The sequence below is a fragment of the Eutrigla gurnardus genome (assembly GCF_963514095.1).
Source record: "Eutrigla gurnardus genome assembly, chromosome: 3".
Classification (NCBI taxonomy): Eukaryota; Metazoa; Chordata; class Actinopteri; order Perciformes; family Triglidae; genus Eutrigla; species Eutrigla gurnardus.
Genome location: NC_139917.1, coordinates 1,777,975 through 1,799,871, shown reverse-complemented (window position 1 = coordinate 1,799,871; position 21,897 = coordinate 1,777,975). Strand labels below are relative to the sequence as shown.

General features: G+C 44.3%; 1 protein-coding gene across 5 annotated transcripts in view; it reads right to left on the bottom strand.

The window, feature by feature from the left end:
* Positions 1 to 15,370, bottom strand: part of LOC311010454 (uncharacterized protein) — a 78,453-nt gene extending 63,083 nt beyond the window's left edge. For 4 of the 5 annotated variants that reach the window (XM_084004945.1, XM_084004944.1, XM_084004946.1 and 1 more), the window contains exons 1-7: positions 15,257 to 15,370; positions 7,724 to 7,797; positions 1,601 to 2,011; positions 1,459 to 1,506; positions 1,342 to 1,383; positions 1,194 to 1,241; positions 844 to 987 (exon numbers count right to left, since the gene is read on the bottom strand). In XM_084004945.1, coding sequence (XP_083861071.1) covers positions 844 to 987; positions 1,194 to 1,241; positions 1,342 to 1,383; positions 1,459 to 1,506; positions 1,601 to 2,011; positions 7,724 to 7,787 — 757 coding nt within the window. In that variant the 5' untranslated portion in view covers positions 7,788 to 7,797; positions 15,257 to 15,370. Of the gene's footprint in view, positions 1 to 843; positions 988 to 1,193; positions 1,242 to 1,341; positions 1,384 to 1,458; positions 1,507 to 1,600; positions 2,012 to 7,723; positions 7,798 to 8,040; positions 8,202 to 15,256 lie in introns of all 5 variants that reach the window. The other variant, XM_084004943.1, reaches the window with a different exon arrangement.
* Positions 15,371 to 21,897: the final 6,527 nt, after the last annotated feature.

The following is a 21,897-nucleotide window of genomic DNA, read 5'->3' as shown; positions in this document are numbered from 1 at the left end:
AAAACTATTACCTCAAAAAGGACACCTCCTTCCTTTATATATTATTGGTTTGTTCCAAAAGGTTTCTGACAGATCTCCTAGCCATCCATCATTCTGTTTAGCCTTTTAGCTTGTTAGCTAGTCGTGACTTGATAGCATAGCATCCTATTTAATATTGGTAAAGGAGGAAAGCTTATGGCAAAACATATGGCATTGAGCTAATTTACCAGCACTATCACATATTGTAGTTGGCAGGTTGGGAAAAAAAAGTCAGAACTTTTTTGCCAATGAAGCAGATGCTACTTCCTGCATTGTATTTGAAAATAGAGTTTTACCATGTTGACAGGTTGAAAGACTGTGAATATCGTCTTTATGTTAACTGGCAGCAATGTGGGAGGTGGTAGGACCAGCATCAGAAAGGATCTTAACCAGTTAACATCGAAAGCAATGACTTGCAGAACACCAAATTAAAATTCAACAGGATACCATTTGTGCTCTCATACAATCCACATGAAACGAATACCCTCATGATTGTGCAACTACCCGCAATGCAATGCGTTGCAGTTAGTTGCAGAGACCATGCAGGAGTTGCTTGTTTTCCTCATTCTGGGAGTTGACAGGCTCAGGGAGGATAGGTGTAGAGACCAGAGAAAACCTCATTCATAATATGGGACCTTTAACATGTACAAGAGCCTTAAGTTATAAAAAAATTAAGACAAAGCAGACAAATGCCTTAAGACGTAAAAAAAAAAAAGACTTAACACACGGAAAGGCCTTAAAACGTTTTGGTCCAATCGATGTTCCATAAGGTTTAGGATCCACATGTGTATGATGATAGCAGACATGACAGCTGATTGGTTGAACCTGTGCTGCAGCTCTCAGACATGGTCTTAGTTTCCACGCTGGCCTTCTTGGGGATAGGCAGCGTGCTCTTGGGGGACTGAGATGGACTGGTGCTGGTGGAGCCGCTTCCTCTCAGCAGGCGCTTCACATCATTCAGCTCGGTCCCTGCACAGCAGAGCTTACATCACACGGAGGACCACTCTGTCTCCAGTGACCATCTACTTCTAATTCAGTGTGACTCAAAAGGCCCAAGGGAACATGCTCCATTCTTTTGGTTGTATGCTCAAACACATACTCAATAAATATTAACATTCCAAACTATTTCATAATTACATTGCTGCAGATTTGTGGAGCTGTATGACCGTACTCACAACTTGCTGGAGGAGAAGCACTCTGAAGCCTGGCTCTGATCTCACTCTCTAAACAAAAGATTTCATTGAATATCATTACTGCTATAATAATATGGTGTAAAGTAAAGTTCAAAGTTGTTCATATGCATTGTTTATGCAGCAGGCGTACCTCTACCTCTGGTGGCAGAACCTGAAGTTGCCATTGAAGAGCCTAAAAGACCAAAAAAACAAAGTCATTGACAGTTGCAAAACATGTGCAGAGCGCATTCCAGGGTAGTAAACTCACCGTACTCCTTCCTGTTGTACTCTGGAGAGGAGTTTGTGCTTGAACTTTCTGAAACGTGTTGACAAAACAGTTATCATGTTAGCCTTCAGGTTATTTTCTCATCTCCTAATGTTGTGAAGCAGCATGGATGGCTCCAACCAACCGTAAAAGACTTCTGAAAGAGCTGCTGCCATGGTCGTGCTCTTCCCCTCTTTTGGGAAGGGCGAAAAAGTGACAGCAGAGGACGATCCTCTCTTCACTTCCCCAGATCCTCCTGAACTGTTGCTGGTCTTCGTACAGTTTGAAACCGCCACAGCACTGAGACCCCCTTCCCTTTTTCCTTCTCTGTCGCCATCGGAGGACATGCTAGAGGCCCCCCCTCCAGAAGCCCTAAACTCTGAGCCCCCCGATGTTGCTGAACTCCCCCCAGCTGAGGAGGATCCCAGAGCAGAGGTGCTGATACCTCCGGTGAGCTTTCCGGCTCCGGGTCCAAAGGAGCTACTGGATGTGTTCAGAACTGGGCCTCCTGATGCAGCTCTCTCAGCTGACCCTCCTGCGCTCAGAAAAACATCACCTGAAAGATAATGATAAATTATTACATTCTTTGTTGGGCTGGACGGTGGTGTAGTGGGTAGCACTGTCGCCTCACAGAGAGAGTGTCGATCAAGATTTGATTCCCGGGCCGGGTTGCTTCTGTGTGAAGTTTGCATGTTCTCCCCTTGTAAGCATGGGTTCTCTCCGGGTTCTCCGGCTTCCTCCCACAGTCCAAAGACATGCAGGATGGGGATAGGTTAATTGATGACTCTAAATTGCCCGTAGGTGTGAATGTGAGTGTGAATGGTTGTCTGTCTCTACATTTTGGCCCTGTGATGGACTGGCGTCCTCTCCAGGGTGTACCCTGCCTTCGCCCAATGACAGCTGGGATCGGCTCCAGCATCCCCGCGACCCTGAATACAGGATAAGCGGTAGATGCTGGGTGGATGGACATTCTTTGTGAAAAGAATGTTTCATTCATCTCATCTCTAAAAGGCAGATGTCATTAAAGCCTGCAGAGGGGGGCTAATGATGGTTTAACTGCTGCTACAAGACTGCACTGGCAACGTTCATACTTGACCTATAAGGTGAATACCTATTCCAGCTGTTTTTTGCCTCAACTTGCCTTATGACCACCACAAAGTCGATTTATGACACACACATATAGAAGAAGTTGCTGCTGCTGGTGCAGCCCAGGGAAATCTTTCTTGTCAAATAAAAATGATAAGCTGACACCTGTAACGTTGGCGAGCCTCTAGCTCCCTCGTGTGGCAAATATGATGACAGTGTGTTGCTGTAATTCTTTGCGTACTAAAACAGATTTTCAAGTTGCACTCATTGCTTTTTTTTCGGGCCACTAGGGGGCAGAAAAAAACAAGCTGTTAAACTAACACTGACATGGATTGAGTGCTGCAGGGGTGATAACAGGAAGTTGAATGCTGGTTCCCTCCACAACGAGCCAATGGGATTGGATTATGGATCGCTGCAGTTAATTAGCTCTGTGGCCAACAAATGTTTAAATGCTCCTTACACATTTTGTTCACCAATCTTAGCAAATGACCACCAAATGTATCTTGGCTTTTTGGCTTGAGGAGGGAACCAGGGCAATGCTAATTTTTTTCCCCCTCCAAAAATAAATCCTCCCTGCAGCACTCGATAGGCCCTGTATGTGCATGTGAATTTTGGGCTTACCTGTGTATAAAGTGAGGGATAAATAGTGATTACACATTTCACTGACTTAAAAAATATTGATCAGTGCAGTTTTAACTTCACAAAATAATAAAAATCATCAATATGCATGTATTTGATGTATACTATAAGTTATAGTTTGCTTTGCAATGTCAGTTTGGTAGTTGTTATGAGGGTTGGGGAGGGTGAACTCACAGAAATAGAATCAGAGTAGAACGCACATTCAACTGTTTTCACTGGTCATGTCAATTGGGAGACGAATGTCTGACTGGGTAGATAGTGAGCTAGGTAGCTAGCTCGCTTGTCCTTCTAAATATGGAATGAAGAGGGACCGTTAGACGGAGCCCACTGCTCATCTCATTTTCTGGAACCAGTAGGCTATAGCCTTAAAGAATGGCAAACTGGCTAACTAGTCAGCTATCCGCTACCTAGCTAGCAAGCTAATTCTGCTGCTTTAATGTTGCACTTTTTGCAGCTCTCTATGCTTTGTAACGTTGCTACAGCTGCTACTCGTAACTGCTAATCCTCACCTCCTTCTCCCTTTTGTGTGTGTTGTCAATCCCTGCCTGTATTTTCCTCCCGTCTCCCTCCACCTGTCTGTTCCATGTTTGGTGCATGTGGGCGTGGCCTATTCTCCATAGGCAGCAGCAGGTGATCTCAATCAGCAATCAACCCCCCATAAAGCCTCTGGATTCCCTCCTACTTATTGCCAGATTGTTCTGTCAGTTCAATGTGGTAGAGCAGGGGCCTCATGTACTAAGAATTGCGTGGATTTCCTACTGAAACATTGCGTACGCTAGAATCCAGAAACTGTCGTACGCACAAAAAAAATCAGATGTATCAAAGTGTGCGTACGCATGGATCCAAGCACTTTTCCTTTGTACATCCCAATCAACGTGGAATTAAGCGCACATGTGGAAGTGCTAAACTCCTCCCTGTCCACGCCTCCATTTAAATATGCAAATGCATTTAAATAGGGCCTGCACCGGGGATTCCCCTCTCTGCACCATCAGATCTACAAAATGAAAAAGGGAAGAAGCGCAACTTCACCGAGTCTGAGCTCGAAACGCTCTTAAACGAAGTCGAGACTCGAAGACCAGTATTATTGTGTAGCCTCTCATCAGGCATTAACACAAAAAAAAAGAAATGTGAGTGGGAGCGTGTGTGTGAGGCAGTGAACGCTGTGGGGTCGGAGCAGCGCACACTCCCTGAAATAAAAAAGAAATGGTCCGACGTGAAAGTGGAGGTGAAGCGGAGGATTTCTGCCCACCGCCGAAGCGTGACCGCAACGGGCGGGGGGACAGGAGGATATTAATATATTATATATTATATTATCATATATATTAATGACTGCAGAAGTGCGCCGTGGCTACTGCAGTGTGACATTTCCAACTTTACGCACGCGTTTATCGACACAAATACTGAACACAAGGAGACAATAAAGGGCTTGTTAGATAGCTCTGCCACTCTATTTTCACCAGGGAAAAACAAATGCACATATTTGAATGCACGTGCCCAAATGGGCATTGTGCTGGTTTACATTCGGGGCGCAATTAAACGGATACATTTACTCACCGAGAAGCCACCCATCGCGCACCGTGCCAGCCTCCAGCCTGTTACCAACCATGCTATTAGTAAGAATGAACGAGTCATGCGTTGAACCAGGCCACCTTGCCACGATGTTGGTGAGCTGCATTTGTGCATCACATATTATTTGAACATTTATTGAATGAAAATGTTTCCTGTTGACAAAAACAAATTCATCCTGTGATGGCGCTTTTATAGCAACATGTGTGCAGTCAATAGCTCCGATTACATTAGGGAAACCGGCTCTTGCTGCAAATTGCGCTTTAATGTTGGCCTGTTCAACAGCATTGTATGGGAATTTGATGTACCTGGATGACATTCTGATCCCGTCCCACACAGCTGGCATGGCTCGGCTCAGAGTGGACTGGCACACTCCTGACCGGTCGGCCAGTTCCCTCTGGAAGGCTCCTGTTGCCAGAAACCCCAGAGTGGTCAGCACCTGTGTGGGCACGGACAACCCCCTGGCTCCTGGCTCTGTTTCTTTCTAGGGCCGGCCGCAGCTCTGCGCACAGCTCCAGTAACACTTGCCTCGGCAACCTAAAACGACTCATGAGCCAGTTGTCGTCATTTGCTAATAAATCCTCCCGTTCTCTAAACACCCTCTCACGTCTGATGTTACCGTTTGCGATGTCTTCTAACAAGGCCAAGGCTGCCATTGTTAATGCCATTTTTTCATCACTTTGCGCATGCTTTTATATCCATCCATATGATTGCAAACACGTGTGTGTTAATTGTCCATTAATGTGTCTCTGATGTGCACATTACTCTGAGGACTAATTGTTTTCACATAATTAACAGTTTCCCAGCATCACCTCAGAGTGTCGCCAAAGGAACAATAGCTGTAGAAACGTGCGTACGCCAGCCATGAAGCTGCCGTGGGACACCGCACATTTCCACGCTCATTTCACTTTTGATACATCTGAACGTTGGTGTGGAAAATTACGTACGCCATGTTTTTGTGCGTACGCAACATTGATACATGAGGCCCCTGGTGTGTCAAACTGATCCAGTAAAGGGCCGCTGTGGCTGCAGGTTTTTATTCCAACCAAGCAAGAACACACCTGATCCAACCAATCAAGGTGTGAAGGCAAATCAGGTAGGTGAATAAGTCGAGTCAAGTGTGTTCTTGCTTGGTTGGAATGAAAACCTGCAGCCACAGCGGCCCTTTACTGGATCAGTTTGACACACCTGTGGTAGAGCATATGTTGGATCCTTGGTGTTTGCGCTTCTCGCTCTGTGTTTAGCTTGTGAAGCTAATGCTTCTCCTGTGTTCCTTCAACCTCGTCTCAGATCATCGTGTTTGCCCTGTGATCTGGTGCTGCTCCATTCCTGCCTGCCTGTGGAGCTGCCGGCCTGTTTCCTGCTCTCGTGTCTCCACCCTGTGAGAACGCCCGAGACGGACATCACTGTGCCGTGCCGCAGAGCCGCCATTACCACGTGGCAGACGCCACACCAGAGACACTCGCACTCACACTGGTGCCTTCACTGGACCCCTGGACATCGCACCATCCCTCCCCCTTACACTTGTGTTGCACATTTTGACATTCATTGTTTAATGAATTATATAGCCTAATATAATTTTTTTTCCCCTATCGTCTGAGTCGTGCATTTGGGTCCAGTCTCCGTTCAAACCTTAACACCTACACATAAAAATGGCCACCACTATGACCATCCTGCTGTTATAGACTGTGATAGACTGGTGACCTGTCCAGGGTGTACCCCGCCTTCGCCCAATGACAGCTGGGATCGGCTCCAGCCCCCCCGCGACCCTGAATACAGGATAAGTGGTAGACAATGGACGGATGGATGGATGGAGTGAGCCTGGACTCCTGAGTCGAACTTTCCAAGTCTGAACTACTGAGCCCACAAGTCCGAACTTGGCATACTCGGTATTGGTACTCACTATGGATAAACCTCCTGAATACCCATGATCCTGACTAAATAGGCTCTCACATGACTCCATTTCACCAATCAAACACAGCCAGGCTGTCACATGACAGCACAGAAATTCTCCATGCCCAGTTTGATCACACAGAGGAGATGACCATGTCTGAAACAACAACGTGTGATTTGAGATCAGAAGAGGCAAAACATCCCTGGCCTCACATTCAAACTGTTTGAATAACAGACTACCAAAAATAACATGTCATGTGCTGCCATGTGCCATCTGCCTAAACATGTGGACATTTCAGCCTACAACAACTCAACCTTGTAGATTAAGCCCCTTTGATGCATTCCCACTAAATTGGTGGGTTAACCTTTCAGGCGCATCGAGTGATTTTCAGTGTTCGTACATGCATCTCGGTTCAGGAACACTGGGGGTGTACCTGTTCACACATGCCATGACAATGCCAGATAGAAACAGAAACCACGCACATGCACAATCACACCAGTGATCTGCCTCTATGAACAGTTGTGTGTACAGATGTGTGTGTGTATTCACTCAGCCATCCAAATAATATAAATCAGGTGTTCCAATCACTTCCATGGCCACAGGTGTATTAAAAACAAGCACCTAGGCATGCAGACTGTTTCTACAAACATTTGTGAAAGAATGGGTCGCTCCCAGGAGCTCAGTGAATTCCAGCGTGGTACTGTGGTACTTACTCTTACTCAAGTAATTATTTGCATGACTCTACATGAGTCATATTATTCTAAAGTTACAATACTCTTGAGTAAAGTTTTTGGTTACTCCGACCACCTCTTTTATTTGTAAACATATGTAATAAATGATGAAATACAAATCTGAGTATACTGATGGTTGGTTCACTGGAACAGGTTTCATTGGAACTTTAGTTATTATTTGAAAAAAGTACAGCGTGTTCTGGGAAGCTGACTCGCCTCCACTGTATTGAGGTGGAGGCAGAAAACTAATAAACAGATCATTTAAAATATACTGTACATGAACCAACCTTTTAAACAATGCATTTGTGGAAAATATACAATAAATCAAAAAAGCCAGTTATAGGCATCTTACCTCTGCTACTTCCTTCGACATCTCCACCAGAGCTGACTGATGTAACTGTCAGTGGATTGTCCATCCAACGTTAGCTGTTGCAAAACAACAAAACACCGTTATTTTTGCTACTACGGATTCCCCAGGAAAATACTGAGTATAAATATTGTAAGTCACTATACCGCACGTTAGTATTTTAACACACAGTTCGTTCCTCAGTCATATAATGTGATTTTGTGTATCCTATTCTTTTCTTTGTCTCCTGTGGAAAGGGCTCTTCAGAGTCCAACATACCATTGCTTTCAAGCTGTATAGAAAGGGCGTGGCTCTGTACTCACTTGATGGATGTGGCTGTGCTTTTAACAAAAAGGGCTGACGGTACAAAGGCAGATCACTGGCAGAACGTCGGCTGAAACAGGTATGAAGTTTCAGTCGCAGCTGGAGGGGGCAGCATCAAATCTTCTTTCCAGCCCTCAACACCAGCCCAGTCTCACTACAGCTGATAAAATGGTGAGCAAATGCAGTCGATTGGTTTTGTGTACGGGGACAGGAATTGTTCATTTTTCCCCCCAAGCCTCTCAGCAAAATGCCAAAGGAAAGTCAATTAAGATCCTTTTTTATGGTAGACACATGAATTCATGTGACTGTACAATGGCCAGAGCTTCAACAACACGGGACTTTTAACCACAAGACCAGTGTTTGACCCAAAGTGGTTTTCCGAAACCTCACTAAGAGGTTTTGTTGCATAAACCTAACTTTTGGTTTGAGAAAAAAACAGCGTGGTGCAGACATGGACTATACTTCCATGTGAAATACATGGAAAAAATGGTCCAATTGGTTCAATTTCGTGAAATTAGCCACTGTTGATCTCACAGATGGACTGAAGCTGTAACTGATAACTAAAGGCAGAGCAGAGGCATGCATGTTTGATAATTACATTTCTTAGATGAAAATAAATGTAATACTGTGACTTCTTTATACTTTAGATTTCAAAATTAATCTTTGAGAGAAGTGGACAGCGATGAAGTAAAGAAGAAGGCGGAGAACATTGACGAAAAAACAGCAGAATGTGACCATAAGTTTGATGAAATTGAACAAACCATCCTAATCAGCTTCTGGACAAGGTTCGCTGAGGAGGAAATTACCACCCTCGCTAAAGAGGCTGGATCAGCCATGGAAAAGGCAGAGGCAACTGACCACCTCCGAAACACTGCAACTACCAACAAAGAAGTCCTTGAATGGTTCAAGTGGGACAGTGTTGGCGCCGCCTGTGATCCTCAATGTGGTGGCTGCAGATGCGGTAGGTGCCCCCCTGGAGGCAAGGAAATTACTCTAGGAGAGGAAAGAGACTTACACAAGATAGAAGAGTGTCTCACCTACGTGCAAGCTGACAAGCACAGCGAATCCCCTCACTGGGACGCAGCTTACCCGTGGAAAGTAGACCCAGCAATGTTGCTTGACAATCGACGTGCAGTGGAAGCGACCCTTTTAAACACTGAAAAACGACTGGAGAGGGAGCTGGAATGGAAGGCTGCATACAGAGAACAGATCCATGATATGGTCTCAAGAGGGACTGCCGTTAAACTCACCCAAGAGGAAATCGACAGCTGGAAGGGACCTAAGTGGTATATCTGTCATTTGGTTGCTCCTAATCCTCACTCAACCACTACCCCTGTAAGAATTGTCTGGAACAGTAGCCAAGAATTCATGGGGATAAGTTTAAATTACCTACTGCACAAGGGTCCTGACGTCCTAAATCAGATAAGGGGCATGCTTCTGAGATTCAGGACTGGGTTGTACGCCGCCCTGGGCGATGTGAAAAAAAATGTACAACTCTGTCTGCCTAGAAGACAAAGAAGTACATCTCCATCGATTCCTCTGGAGAGACAACCCTGAGGAGGTAATTGGAGTCTTCGCTGTCGTCAGGGTCAACATCGGCGATAAACCTGCTGGCTGTATGGCCCAGGTGGCTATGAGAGAAACAGCCAACCTGCCTCAGTTTGAAGCTATGGTTGAAGAGCGCCGAGTTTTGGTAGAAGATAGTTATGTGGACGATATCTTGACATCCCACAATGACTTGCAGATACTGGAGAAAATCACCAGAGGAGTGGAAAAGATTTTAAAGGCTGGAGGCTTCTCCCTTAAACCTTGGGTCTTATCAGGCCAAAGTGGGAGGTCCGCAGCCACAGCTGATGCCAATACCAGTAAAATAACTGTGAATGTGCCCAAAACTCTGGTGTTACCCAACCAGATGCGGAATGAGGAAAGCAAAGCACTTGGAGTTGGCTATGAACCAGAGACTGACAAACTTTGTGAGGAAAGATGAGGACAGGAGTTGATTTGCACGAAGAGGAAGTCAGAGGTAAAACTCCAAACCCATTGACCCGTCGGATGCTTCTGAGCCAAATCGCTGGATTCTATGACCCCATCGGTCTTGCCACACCCGCAAAGCAGAAAGGGGTGATGCTTGGGATGACCCACTGTCACCAAAACTAAGGGAGGCTTCCATAAGACTCCTCGAAGAGTATGTGAGACTTGCCCAAATCAAGTTCGAAAGAAGCCTCACACCAACTGGAGCCATAGGCCATCCAATGGGAGTCACGTTTTCAGATGGGAGTGAGGCTTCCTACGGGGTGGTGCTCTATCTCTGTTGGGAGACGCAGGATGAAACCTGAAACCTGCAGAAACCTGGCTGAGCTACCAAGCCTCAAGTTCAGCAAAGTGGGAGGTGAGGGGCCCCAGACTGTCTGTAGAAGAGAGAAAGGCGGCCTTCCAAGACCTAGCCCTTGCAGCCCAAGACGGCGTGAACTTTCAGGATACAACCTTAAGCCGCCTTGTAGTGATCAAAGATGACATCAATGGACTGTTACTTTGTGGTGGTAGAGTCCAATCTTGGAATGAAGACGGAACAGCTGAACCATTAATCCCATTCCAGTCGTGGCTGGGGGCCTTGCTTGCTAAGGAAGCTCACGAAGCGAATCATGACGGGGTTGCTGCCACACTGCTGCACACTAGAAGGAAGGCCTGGGTTCTGCAAGGTTGGAGGACAGTGAAGAAGGTGGTCAACAAGTGCATCACTTGCAAGAAGCAAAGAGCCCGGCTGTTCCAGCAAGTGATGAGCGCTCTTCCTCAGGAACGTACCAGTAGAGCGAACCTATTTGAATATACTACACTGGACCTCTTCGGACCTTTTGAAGTAAGGGACGCTGTTAAGAAGAGAACCAAGAAAAAGGTCTGGGGAGTCGTGTATTGCTGCATGGCTTCCAGAGCCGTCCATGCTGATCTCGTCGACGACCAGTCTTCTGAGAGCTTTCTTCAGGCCTACTCCCGGTTCACTGCTCTGAGGGGGCATCCAAAAAAGTTATGGTTGGACAGAGGCACAAACTTCTTGGGTGCCAGACCCGCTCAGAAAGAGCTACACAAGCACCTGACCTGTTTGCAGAAGGCATCAGTTGAGGACAAGGCTGCCAGAAATGGGACTTTCATCCTGCGGACTCGCCACACAGGAATGGAGCAGCAGAGGCAGCTGTCAAGCTCATTAAAAGAGCTCTTAACAGTCTTGGCGGAACAACTGGTTGCTACACCTGGGGGGAGTTCCAGACCCTTCTCTACTCGGCAGCCAACTTGACTAATGAGCGACCCATCGATGCTAGGGCAAAAGAGCAAGAGGACTCAGTGGAGTACTTAACCCCCAACTCCCTTATCCTGGGGCGCACCGGACAGGGAGGAGACATACACGGAATCGACATGGAAACCCACTTTTGGCGCAGACTGAGGGCTGTCCAGGCTGGAGTCGACAGGTTCTGGATGAAATGGAGTGAACTGGCAGGACCAAACTTCATATGTCACAAGTGGCACCGAGCAGAGAGAAATGTCAAGCCAGGAGATGTAGTCTGGATTGCAGACCAGAATGCTCTAAGAGGGCAGTTCCTGCTCGGCCGGGTTGCTACAACGTATCCAGATGAGAAGGGGGTTGTCTGGGATGTGGACATAACAACCTGCATGGGCCTCCCTGCTTCCATGGGTCCCAGGGCCCGGAAAAAGGGCTCTGCCATGCCCACGACCATCGTCATTCGAAGGGATGTGCGGAGGTTGGTGGTCTTGATTCCTGCTGACTACCAAGAGGAGGTAAGATAAGTCCTCACCATGGGTACCCAAAGACTGTGTTCTTTGATTAGTTAGCGGGTAACCCTGGGAGGCAACTGAGTGCTTCAAGGGCAAACCTACACTCAGTAGGAGGAAAGGTGATGGAGCCTACCTCCTTAGTTAGTACATTTTGTTTGAGCGTTTCAATCGTGAATGCCTACAAAGGCTGGACTTTAGTTTGACATTTGTTCTAAGAGACTCTAAAGACTATTATGTTTATTGTGCCCTCCTTGGATCTTTGATCAGTCGGCCAAGTGGGAGGTGTTGAGACTTTAAGCTCACTCAGGGAAAATTATTATTTAAATTATAAATTAAAATGGGAACGAGTGATTCCTTTAATGCTCGTATATTACGTTACGTGCGCATGCGCAGCTCCATTAGAAACTTTATTTATGGCACCTGGGATCCATTTCACCCCGACCATCATCAGGAGCACACAGCCCGTTGGTTTATGACCTGTGGTACCTTAATTTGAAAATAAAAAACAAACACGAGTCATAACATTGTGTGGTTCCTGGTAAGCCTTTTCGGAGGGCCCAGTAATGGAAAATTCCGGAGAATGACAGTACAGAAACTATTAAAAAAAAAGAATTGTTCAATAGGTTGCACAATATGACCGGGGATGTGAGCTGAAAGGGTTAAAGGCAAATGTGAAAACTGGTGTAGTCAAGCCTTTTTACACAGAAAATTCCGGCGTAATCACAGAAAGGAGAGTCAAGAATATGCCGCGATCGCAACGTTTATATAGAACTTTTCTTTGTAGAAAGTGAGAGACGTCACAAAGACAAACGAGCTTTGGAAATCTGATTAGCTCGATTGCATCAATACAACAATGAAAGGTGAACTTTTGCTTGTCTCACATATTTACACGACTCTTCAACCCCAAGTGAAGTTGCTGTGCATCATAAACATGTTGATGCATCTTTACTACCGACTTTTTAACTTAACTTTTGAAAGAAGAACTTACACATTCCCCAAGGTAAATTTGTAAGCAATAACAGGCAACATTTCTCAGTTCAACACCTTCCAGGGTTTTGCTGCTGCAGCCTTACGGTGCGTACCCACCAAACGCGATGAACGCGATTGAAACGCGCGACAAATGAAATCGCGTCGCGCTAGACGCTCCAGTTTTGACGCCGGTCCAATATGCCAAAAAACGCCTCATCGCGGCATCGCGTCGCGCGACGAGCCCGCCCAAACAACAACATTTCTTCCGCCATTTCATTCTCTCGTCGATCATGGCTGAGATAACCACCATCGCTGCACTGTATCTACTCTGGAGAAGTTCCCAGCTTCGTCTGCGGGCTAGGCGCCGACGTCGGTTCTGGGTGCATGCTACCCTACGGAGGCGGCGTGAGCTCGGCGAGTTCCACCGTCTCCTGCAGGAGCTGCGCCTGGACGACGGCCGGTTCCAGCGGTACTTCAGGCTGACTGTTGCCCAGTTTGAAGACCTGCTAACCAGGGTACAGGACCGGGAGGTTTAGCTGCTGCTCTGCCCAGAACTGGTGCTTCATAGCCGGCCATAAGCCCCAGTGATAAACAATCGCAAAAAAAAAGATCTCTGTGTGTGAAAGAGCTGGGATTGATATGTATGTATGTGTGTGTGTGTGTGTGTGTGTGTGTGTGTGTGTGTGTGTGCGCGCGTGCGTGCGCCCCCCAACTTTGATTATGGGCAATATATAATATAATATAATATAATATATAAATATTGTGGCAAAAAGCGAGGGAACACCAGGACGTCCGTACGTCAGCACGTCGGTGACGATCTCAACGCTGATAGGCTGTCGCGGCGCGTCTTCACGCGAATTCGCCGCAAAAGTTCAATTATTTCAACTCGAGCGATGGCGCGATGGCGCGATGAAGCGATGGCGCGATGAAGCGATGAAGCGATTTTTCGCGTCCATCGCGTCCATCGCGCCGCGCTATCGCGTCCATCGCGTCGCCCGGCGCGATGAAGCGTCTAATCGCGTCTTTGCATTGACTTTACATGTAATCTTGTCGCGCGATGAAGTTTCATCGCGTTTGGTGGGTACGCCCCGTTACATGGTCTGGTATGACCAGTAGCTTATGTTGAGGTAGCTAATGATATGTAGATGTTACAGTTCAGACGTTATCACAATCCTACACTTGTGGTACTGGTACGCTACATTTTTAGCATTTAGCATCAACCCATAATTTGTGGCTGCATTAGCTGCTTTTCAGAAAAACATTACATAGTGTTGCTTTAAAGACCCTAACATGGAATATGGCGACATTTTGTTGACCTTTTTGTCCTATATTAGTAAAACATGAGAAGGGTGATCGCACTCTATACATTGTTTCTGCTTCCAAATTATATTACCATTGTCAGGCAACTGGGTCAGAAATGTACCAAAGTCAAGTTTTACCCCACTTGAACAAAGTTGTATTTATTAGCTGTTATCATAAAACTCTTCCCATGCAAACAAGATGTCATAGCCATCCGCATTGTTTTCCATGAACTTGGTACCTTTGAAAATAACACATTGTTATGCGTCTTGCGTTCAAACTTGTGGCAAACTGTGTAATACATAGTTAGTGTCACCCACATCCCCTAAGGCCCCTCAACGAAACTCGTTTCCAGGATAATTTAAATGCTCCTTTGCACTTCAGCTCATAAACTTTCTCTTTACCTGCAGCCATTTTTCACAAGTGCCTGAGCATTCTGATCATGTGCAACACTCAACTGAGAGGGAAGAGAAGGAAGCTGGATGATTCACTCCTTTGCTACTTCCATCATCAGCTGCAGAAAAACAATGTACCATAACTGACCCTTGGCTAAGCCTCCCCTCTGTCAGAGCTAACTTGTTGACTTGTTCAAGATAGTTTTTAGATCGAAAGCAATTCTAACTGGTAATTGGTCTTATGTTTCACAGTAAACATTTGCTCGGCACTCATACATGCACCATGTATACGTTTCTCCACATCTGCTCTGTGAGCTATATGTCTGTTGAGTTTTACATCCTTTTTTACAAATCTTCTATTTCACACAAGTTTTCTGCTCTGAGAGAAATAACTACTTCATGCTGTTATCTACAGCCACTTTACACTCAAGTTCATTGTGTTATCAAGATGCTGCAACTTCCTCATCTCACCATGTTTGTTATTATGTGTATCTAAGTATACTTTGTAATGCATTATACCTTTTGTTTTTCATGCATCATATTGTGTCTAGATGAATCAATAAAGTGGATCTTATCAATAGTTATTAACCATTTTCTAAGTAAAAACACATTATTAACACTTCTAGGATATAGATGCTACATATCTTTCACAAGATATGACAAACTACAATGACAAACTGTTACCATCATTGTAGTTACTAGTTATCAATTATCACAGCTAATACATTTAATAGATTTTATGAAACCTTTCCATCCTTTTTCTTACCTTTTAGATCATTAGTTCAGAAAGAATCCCTCCCCCCTTAAAAAAACCCTGTAATGAGTCTGCTGCAGTGTATCGGTCTAGGTGCTGAAGGATAATGCTGCATGTGTTCTGGAGAGTTCATGTATAAGCTGTGTTTGACTCATAGCTCCAGTCGACAAGTCTCAACAAGGTGGAAGGGGCTGATACCTCAGCCTGTGACAGCAGACAGTAATGAAAATAGCCCCGGGCTCATTGAATGTCAGAGTAATACCGCTATAAAAGTTGTAAAAGTCATTGACACAATATGATGCACCTCCATGTTACTAATTATTTCCCTTTGTTTCTATAATTTCTTGCGTGTGCAGACTAAAATAGGTGCTCCGTGAGGTATAACATCACAGGAATGTGAACCTTACTCTCAAAGGCGTAAACATATCATCATTGGAGAGAAAAGGGGAAAACATTTCCTTTGATGACTCCCTTATTGCTCTTGGGAGAATGCGTGCTGTGCTGACCATTTTCCCCTTTATTGCACAAAAAAGGCTCGTCATATTTGAGAGAAAACACTTTACAATACTAAGACAACTGAGTGAGCAAGGAAAAACAAAACAAAAAACAGATTTAAAAATAATCATAAAAATAATGGGCTTTTTTAAGTTTGACAATAATTTACCTGTCTTTTGTTATCTTGTTAAGGTATGTGCAGCAAATATAGGCATAGTTTTTAGGTATTTTTGGGGGTATGAAATATTTTAAAGTTATTAGTAATTAATTAAGCACCTGCGCCACGCCGACGGGGTATGTCCCCCTGGACTTTGCAAGTTTCGTGCACGGCGCAGTCGGGCGCAAGCACTCCTCCCGTCACTCCTACCCCCGCAAGTAGGAAAGAGGGAGGAGAGAAGGCGTGAGTGGGAGACGAGGAGGAGAGAAGGCCTGGAGTGGGATTAACACAGCCGATTCAGATCTTCACCAATCAAATGAGCTCCTCTCCTCACCTTTAATGCGCCGAGGCGAGGTGCAGTGCAAGTTTCATCACTTGAGATTGACACAGATTTTTTTTTTTTTTTTTACATTTTTCACATAACCCAATTAATTACATGTAGGTATATGGGTCTATGTTAATTTTAGGAATGAAATACAATTTATTTGGCAGCAGTTTGTGTTGTGTGGTGGCCTAGGATCAGTCTATCCCCCGCCCCCCTCCCTCTTGCCGACCTCTGCAGTCGCAAGTTGATCGCCCGCCGCCCCCCTCCCTCTTGCCGACCTCTGCAGTCGCAAGTTGATCGCCCGCCGCCCCCCTCCCTCTTGCCTCTTCTGACACACACACATAACCTGTATGACTCTGACTCTCAGCAGCAAGTTGACGTGAGGGCGCCCAAGCGCCCACTCCACCAACTTTGACATGGAAATGAGCGGCGGTAGTATAGAGATATGGCGACAGTTTTTTTATTTATTTTTTATTTATTTATTTATTTTTTATTTATTTTTTTTGGAGGGCGCTCGCTCGTGCGCCCTCACATAGATTGCGCCCTGGGCGGTCGCCCACATTGCCCATAGAAAAAACCGGCCCTGATGGTGGTGAGAACCCGGTGCCTGCACGAGCCGCCGGGCCATTCATCATCATCATCACCGTCTTCATCATCTGCGCTCCACAGCTGCACCGGATTCCCCGTCCAACACCAGAACGGCGGGACACCGGGACCTCGCGCACCGCTCAGACCAGCTGCAGCCCCAACTCCGGTTCCAGCTCGCGGCTGGAACAGGCTGCCGAGGCGCGAGACCAGGCAGAGCTGCGCACAAGCAGAACACGATCCCCAAAAGTGCTGTATTTTTTTTAAAAGATTTTTTCAGGCATAGACGCATTTTATTAGCAGTGGATAGATATGAAAAACAGGAGAGAGAGAGAGGGAGGTGTGACATGCAGCAAAATAAAAATCATAAAGGAATTCTGCTTAGGGCACCAAAATGGCTAGCGGCGGCGCTGGACAGAAGACAGCAGCAGCAGCAGCGCCAGACGGCCAAACTTTTCCCAGGATGAAACTGATGTTTTGGTCAGAGAGGTCCAAGTTTCAGCTGTGTTAATTCAGTCAGGCTGAGTTTCCGTTACGCGTGCCATCTGCCTTTGATCTGACGTCAGATGTGACGGGACAATCTATATAGATATAAATTCACGTGTTGATTCAATTAGTTGCATTAAATAGTGTTTGTTGTGATTATTTATTGCATTTAAATGTGCCTGGAACTATGGAAACCTGCCTGTGAGGTCTTGGTGACGTGCGCGCACTGCGTGCCGGTGAGCCAAACTGCTCCACTTTCGGTGCAATCTCGGCGAGGCTTTTTACCACGAAACTTCCGCTGCACCAAGCTGAATCTGTGACGCCTCCCCCTGCTGCGCTGCCACACCCATCTCGGCGCAGGCGATCCACCAAACTGCCAAACTGATCGTGCGCAAGGCTGTGCTGGTCGAAACTTGCAATGCGCCGGCTCCGCCACCCTGCGCTGCGCCACCCTGCACTGCGCTGCGCCACGAAACTGGGGCCCCATAAGTCAACTAATATTTTTTTTTTGGAATACTTTATTTTGAAGTTTTTCAAATATGCAAACATAATACAACTTATTCCCATGGCAAAGTAGTATAAGTAATAAGGACAAACAAACAGGTAGATAAATAATAATAAAATAAAATGGTTAGGAAATAAAATGAATACATGAAAAATAAATAAAATAATAATAATAGAAAGAAAACAAAACAAACAATCAAACAAAAACAATTATAGTAACAGTCATTACATTGTGACACATATGTCACTAAGACATCTTAAACATTGTACCTGGACCTTAATGTTAATTTACAATTGAACCAGTTTAAGGGTTACAGAGAGTCCACAGCTGTTGTTTCTATATAATCAATAAAAGGTTGCCAGATCTTTAAAAAGGTGTCGTATCTATTTCTCATGACATATGTGATCTTCTCTAAGGGTAAACAGGTCATCATTTCTGATATCCATTTCGATATAGAGAGGGAGGAATCTGATTTCCAGGTTAATGCAATACATTTTCTAGAAACAGTAAAAGCTATGTCAATGAGTTTCCTGGAGCTCTGACTTAATTTCAAGTTTGTTGCATTACCTAAAAGACAGAGTCCTGGATCTAGTGGAATTGGTGTAGCCGTGATTTTAGTTAGCGTGTCACATATATCATACCAAAATGTAGTTACTTTAGTGCATTGCCATGTGCAATGTATCATGGTACCCTCAGCAATACCACATCTGAAACAGATATTTGAAATTGAGGGATTATACCGGTGTAATTTTTGAGGGGTGAGGTAGAGTTGGTGAAGGAAATTGTAGTTGACCAGTTTGAATCTGGCATTTATAGTGGCAAATAAGCTGTTCTGACAGAGGTCAGACCACAGGTCCTCATGTATTGTAATGCCCAGGTCAGACTCCCACCTCTCTCTTGATCGGTGTATTTTTTGTTTAGGATACTCCTCCATTATTGTTAGATACACCTGTCTAATAAAATGCTTTGGACCTTTGCTATTATGAAATATTTTCTCCACCTTTGTCAGGTCAGGCAATGTCATTTGATCCCCCCAGCTTTTTTTAAGGAATGTTCTCAGCTGTAAATAACAAAAGAAGTGTTTGTTGGACAAGTCATATTTTGTTTTTAGTTGTTCAAAGGACATCAAAGTCCCATTGTTCAAAGTACAATATCCCTTTATCATGCCAGAGTTTGAAAATTTTGTTATCAGAGAACATTGGAATGAGTTTATTTTTCCATAAGGGTGTTTTGGGTGATAGATCAGCCTTCGCCCCAATAATTTTATGAACCTCATACCATGATCTGACCAGGTGGATAGTGAGTGGGTTTTTGGTTTTACTAAAAATATTTTTGGGATTCCATTTATAAATAAAATCACTTTTCACCTCTTCATCAAGGTCATACATTTCAATTTGTGTCCAAGAGGGGGCAAAGTCTCTTTCAAACAATGGCAAGAGAAATCTCATTTGTGCTGCCCAATAGTAGAATTTAAAGTTGGGGAGTCTGAGGCCACCCATTTTATAATCCCATGATAATTTCTCGAGACTCACTCTAGGTACTTTATGATTCCAGACAAATTCACTTATGCCTTTATTAAGGGTTTTAAAGATGCTATTGGGGACTGGGATAGGGAGTGACTGAAACAGATACAATATCTTGGGTAGAATACTCATCTTTATACAGCTGACTCTACCATAAAGGGTGAGGGGTAAGTCTGTCCATCTGTTGAGGTCTCTTTCTATTTTTTGGATCAATGCAGGGTAGTTCAGTTTAAACAGGTTTTTTAAGTTGTTATCCACCTGGATACCCAAATATGTAAACCCATTTGGAGCCCATGGAGCAAATAGACTAATTTTGTGAATTTGTTGACCAACTTGGACACCCTTTATGTCTGGGTCTTGTCTCACTGCTTGTGCCAGTGGCTCTAGTGCTAAGACAAAAAGTCCAGCTGAGAGCGGGCAACCCTGTCTGCTGCTTCTTTGTAATGTAATTGGAGTTGAAGTTATACCATTTGTGGCTATCTTTGCTTGTGGCTTGTGATATAGGGTTTTCACCCAATTAATAAAGGACGCGCCAAACCCAAAACTGTCAAGGACCTTTAGGAGATATGGCCATTCAAGGCGGTCAAAGGCCTTTTCAGCGTCTAGTGAGTGCAATAGTGGGGTCACTTCTGGTGTTAGCTAAATGAATAATGTTGAAGAGTCTACGAAGATTATCGGTTGCAAGTCGTTTGTTTATAAAACCTGTTTGGTCTATATTGATAAGTTTGGGGAGGAATCTACTTAGTCTATTGGTCAAAGCCTTAGAAATAATCTTAAAATCTGCATTTAAAAGGCTAATTGGCCTATAAGATGAGCATTTTTTGGGGTTCTTGTTTTTCTTATGAATAACTGTTATTAAGGCCATTGAGAAGGAATCGGGCAGGGTTTGAGTTTCAGTTGCCAAATTTACCACATCCATAAAAAGGGGGACGAGCAGGTCTTTAAATTCCTTATAAAATTCAGGAGGAAAACCGTCTTCACCAGGCGATTTATTAGAATGTAAGGAGGAGATGGCTTTTTCGATTTCTTTTTGTGTGAGGGGGGAACTTATCTCTTCCTGTTCCTGCTCGGTTAATCTTGGTAGGTCTATGTTTGATAAAAATGAATCAATCATGCTAAGATCATCTGGGGATTCCAATGTATATAATGTGGAATAATAATTCTTAAAACAGTCATTAATTTCTTTTGGGTTTCCTGTCACATTCCCATTTTCGGTTTCTATGGAATTGATAGCTCTTGAGGCCTCCTCTGCCTTCAACTGCCATGCCAGAACTTTTTGTGCCTTCTCTCCTAATTCATAATATCTCTGTTTGGTTCTAAGGATATTTTTTTCTATTCTGTAGGTGTTCAACAGATTGTATTGGAGCTTTTTGTTTACTAATGATTGATATATGTCTCTGGAGTGTGACATTTGATGTTCCTTCTCTAAATGTGAAATTTCCCTCTCCAGGTCATTAATTTCAGCCATGTGTTTTTTCTTTAAGCCAATGGTGTAAGAAATTATCTGTCCTCTTAAGAAGGCTTTCATCGTGTCCCATATTATAAAGCTATTGGAGGTGGAGGGACAGTTTGTTTTGCAAAAGAACTTAATTTGGTTCCTAATAAACAGCAGAGTTGGGTTTAGCCGCCATCTATATGGTCCCTGTATTTTCTCTGGTATTGACAACGAAAGCGTCAGTGGAGAGTGGTCTGAGATGATCCTAGGTAGATATTCTGATTCCAGGAGCCTATGGTTTAATTGGTTAGATGTAAGAAAAAAATCTATCCTTGTATGGGAATTATGTGGGCATGATTAAAAGGAGTAATCCCTAGTTGTGGGATGAAGGTGTCTCCAGGCCTCACAAAGATTTAGGTCTTTCATAAAAGCCAGTGTGGATCTGGCTGATTTGGTCCTCATCACTACAGTGTTTGAAGACCTATCTAGTACTGGGTCAAGGCAGAAGTTGAAATCTCCTCCTATCAATATGTTCCCAGAACATTCAGACACTTTAAGAAATAACTCTTGAATAAAGAAGTGATCGTCATAATTTGGAGCGTATACATTTAAGAGTGTCCAAGTTTCGGAGTACATGTTGCCTTGAATCAATACGTATCGCCCAGCTGGATCAGAAATATCTTTTTCTATAGAAAAGGGTAGATTCTTATGTAATAGTATCACAGCTCCTCTTGCTTTTGAATTAAATGAAGATGCATATACTTGCCCTACCCATTCTCTCTTTAATTTTTGATGCTCAGTTTTAGTTAGGTGGCTTTCCTGTATAAATGCTATCTCAGTCTTCAGTTTTTTCAAATAATCCAACACTCTTTTCCTTTTAACTGGTCCATTCAGCCCATTTACATTAAATGATGTGAATTTCACTACCTTAGCCATTTGTTACTTTATAGTGAAACTTGGTAAATTGCTGTTAGCTTAGGCCTGGATGTGTTCATAAAGTAGATATTTTGGCTGAGGTATTCAAATAGTGTGCCAGGTAATACAATGATAATAGTCAAAGCAAGAAAACAGAAAAAAAACAAAAGGTAAGGCCCATCCCACAGAAAACAGAACAATTGTCAGGGTTTTGGGGTAGGAAGCAG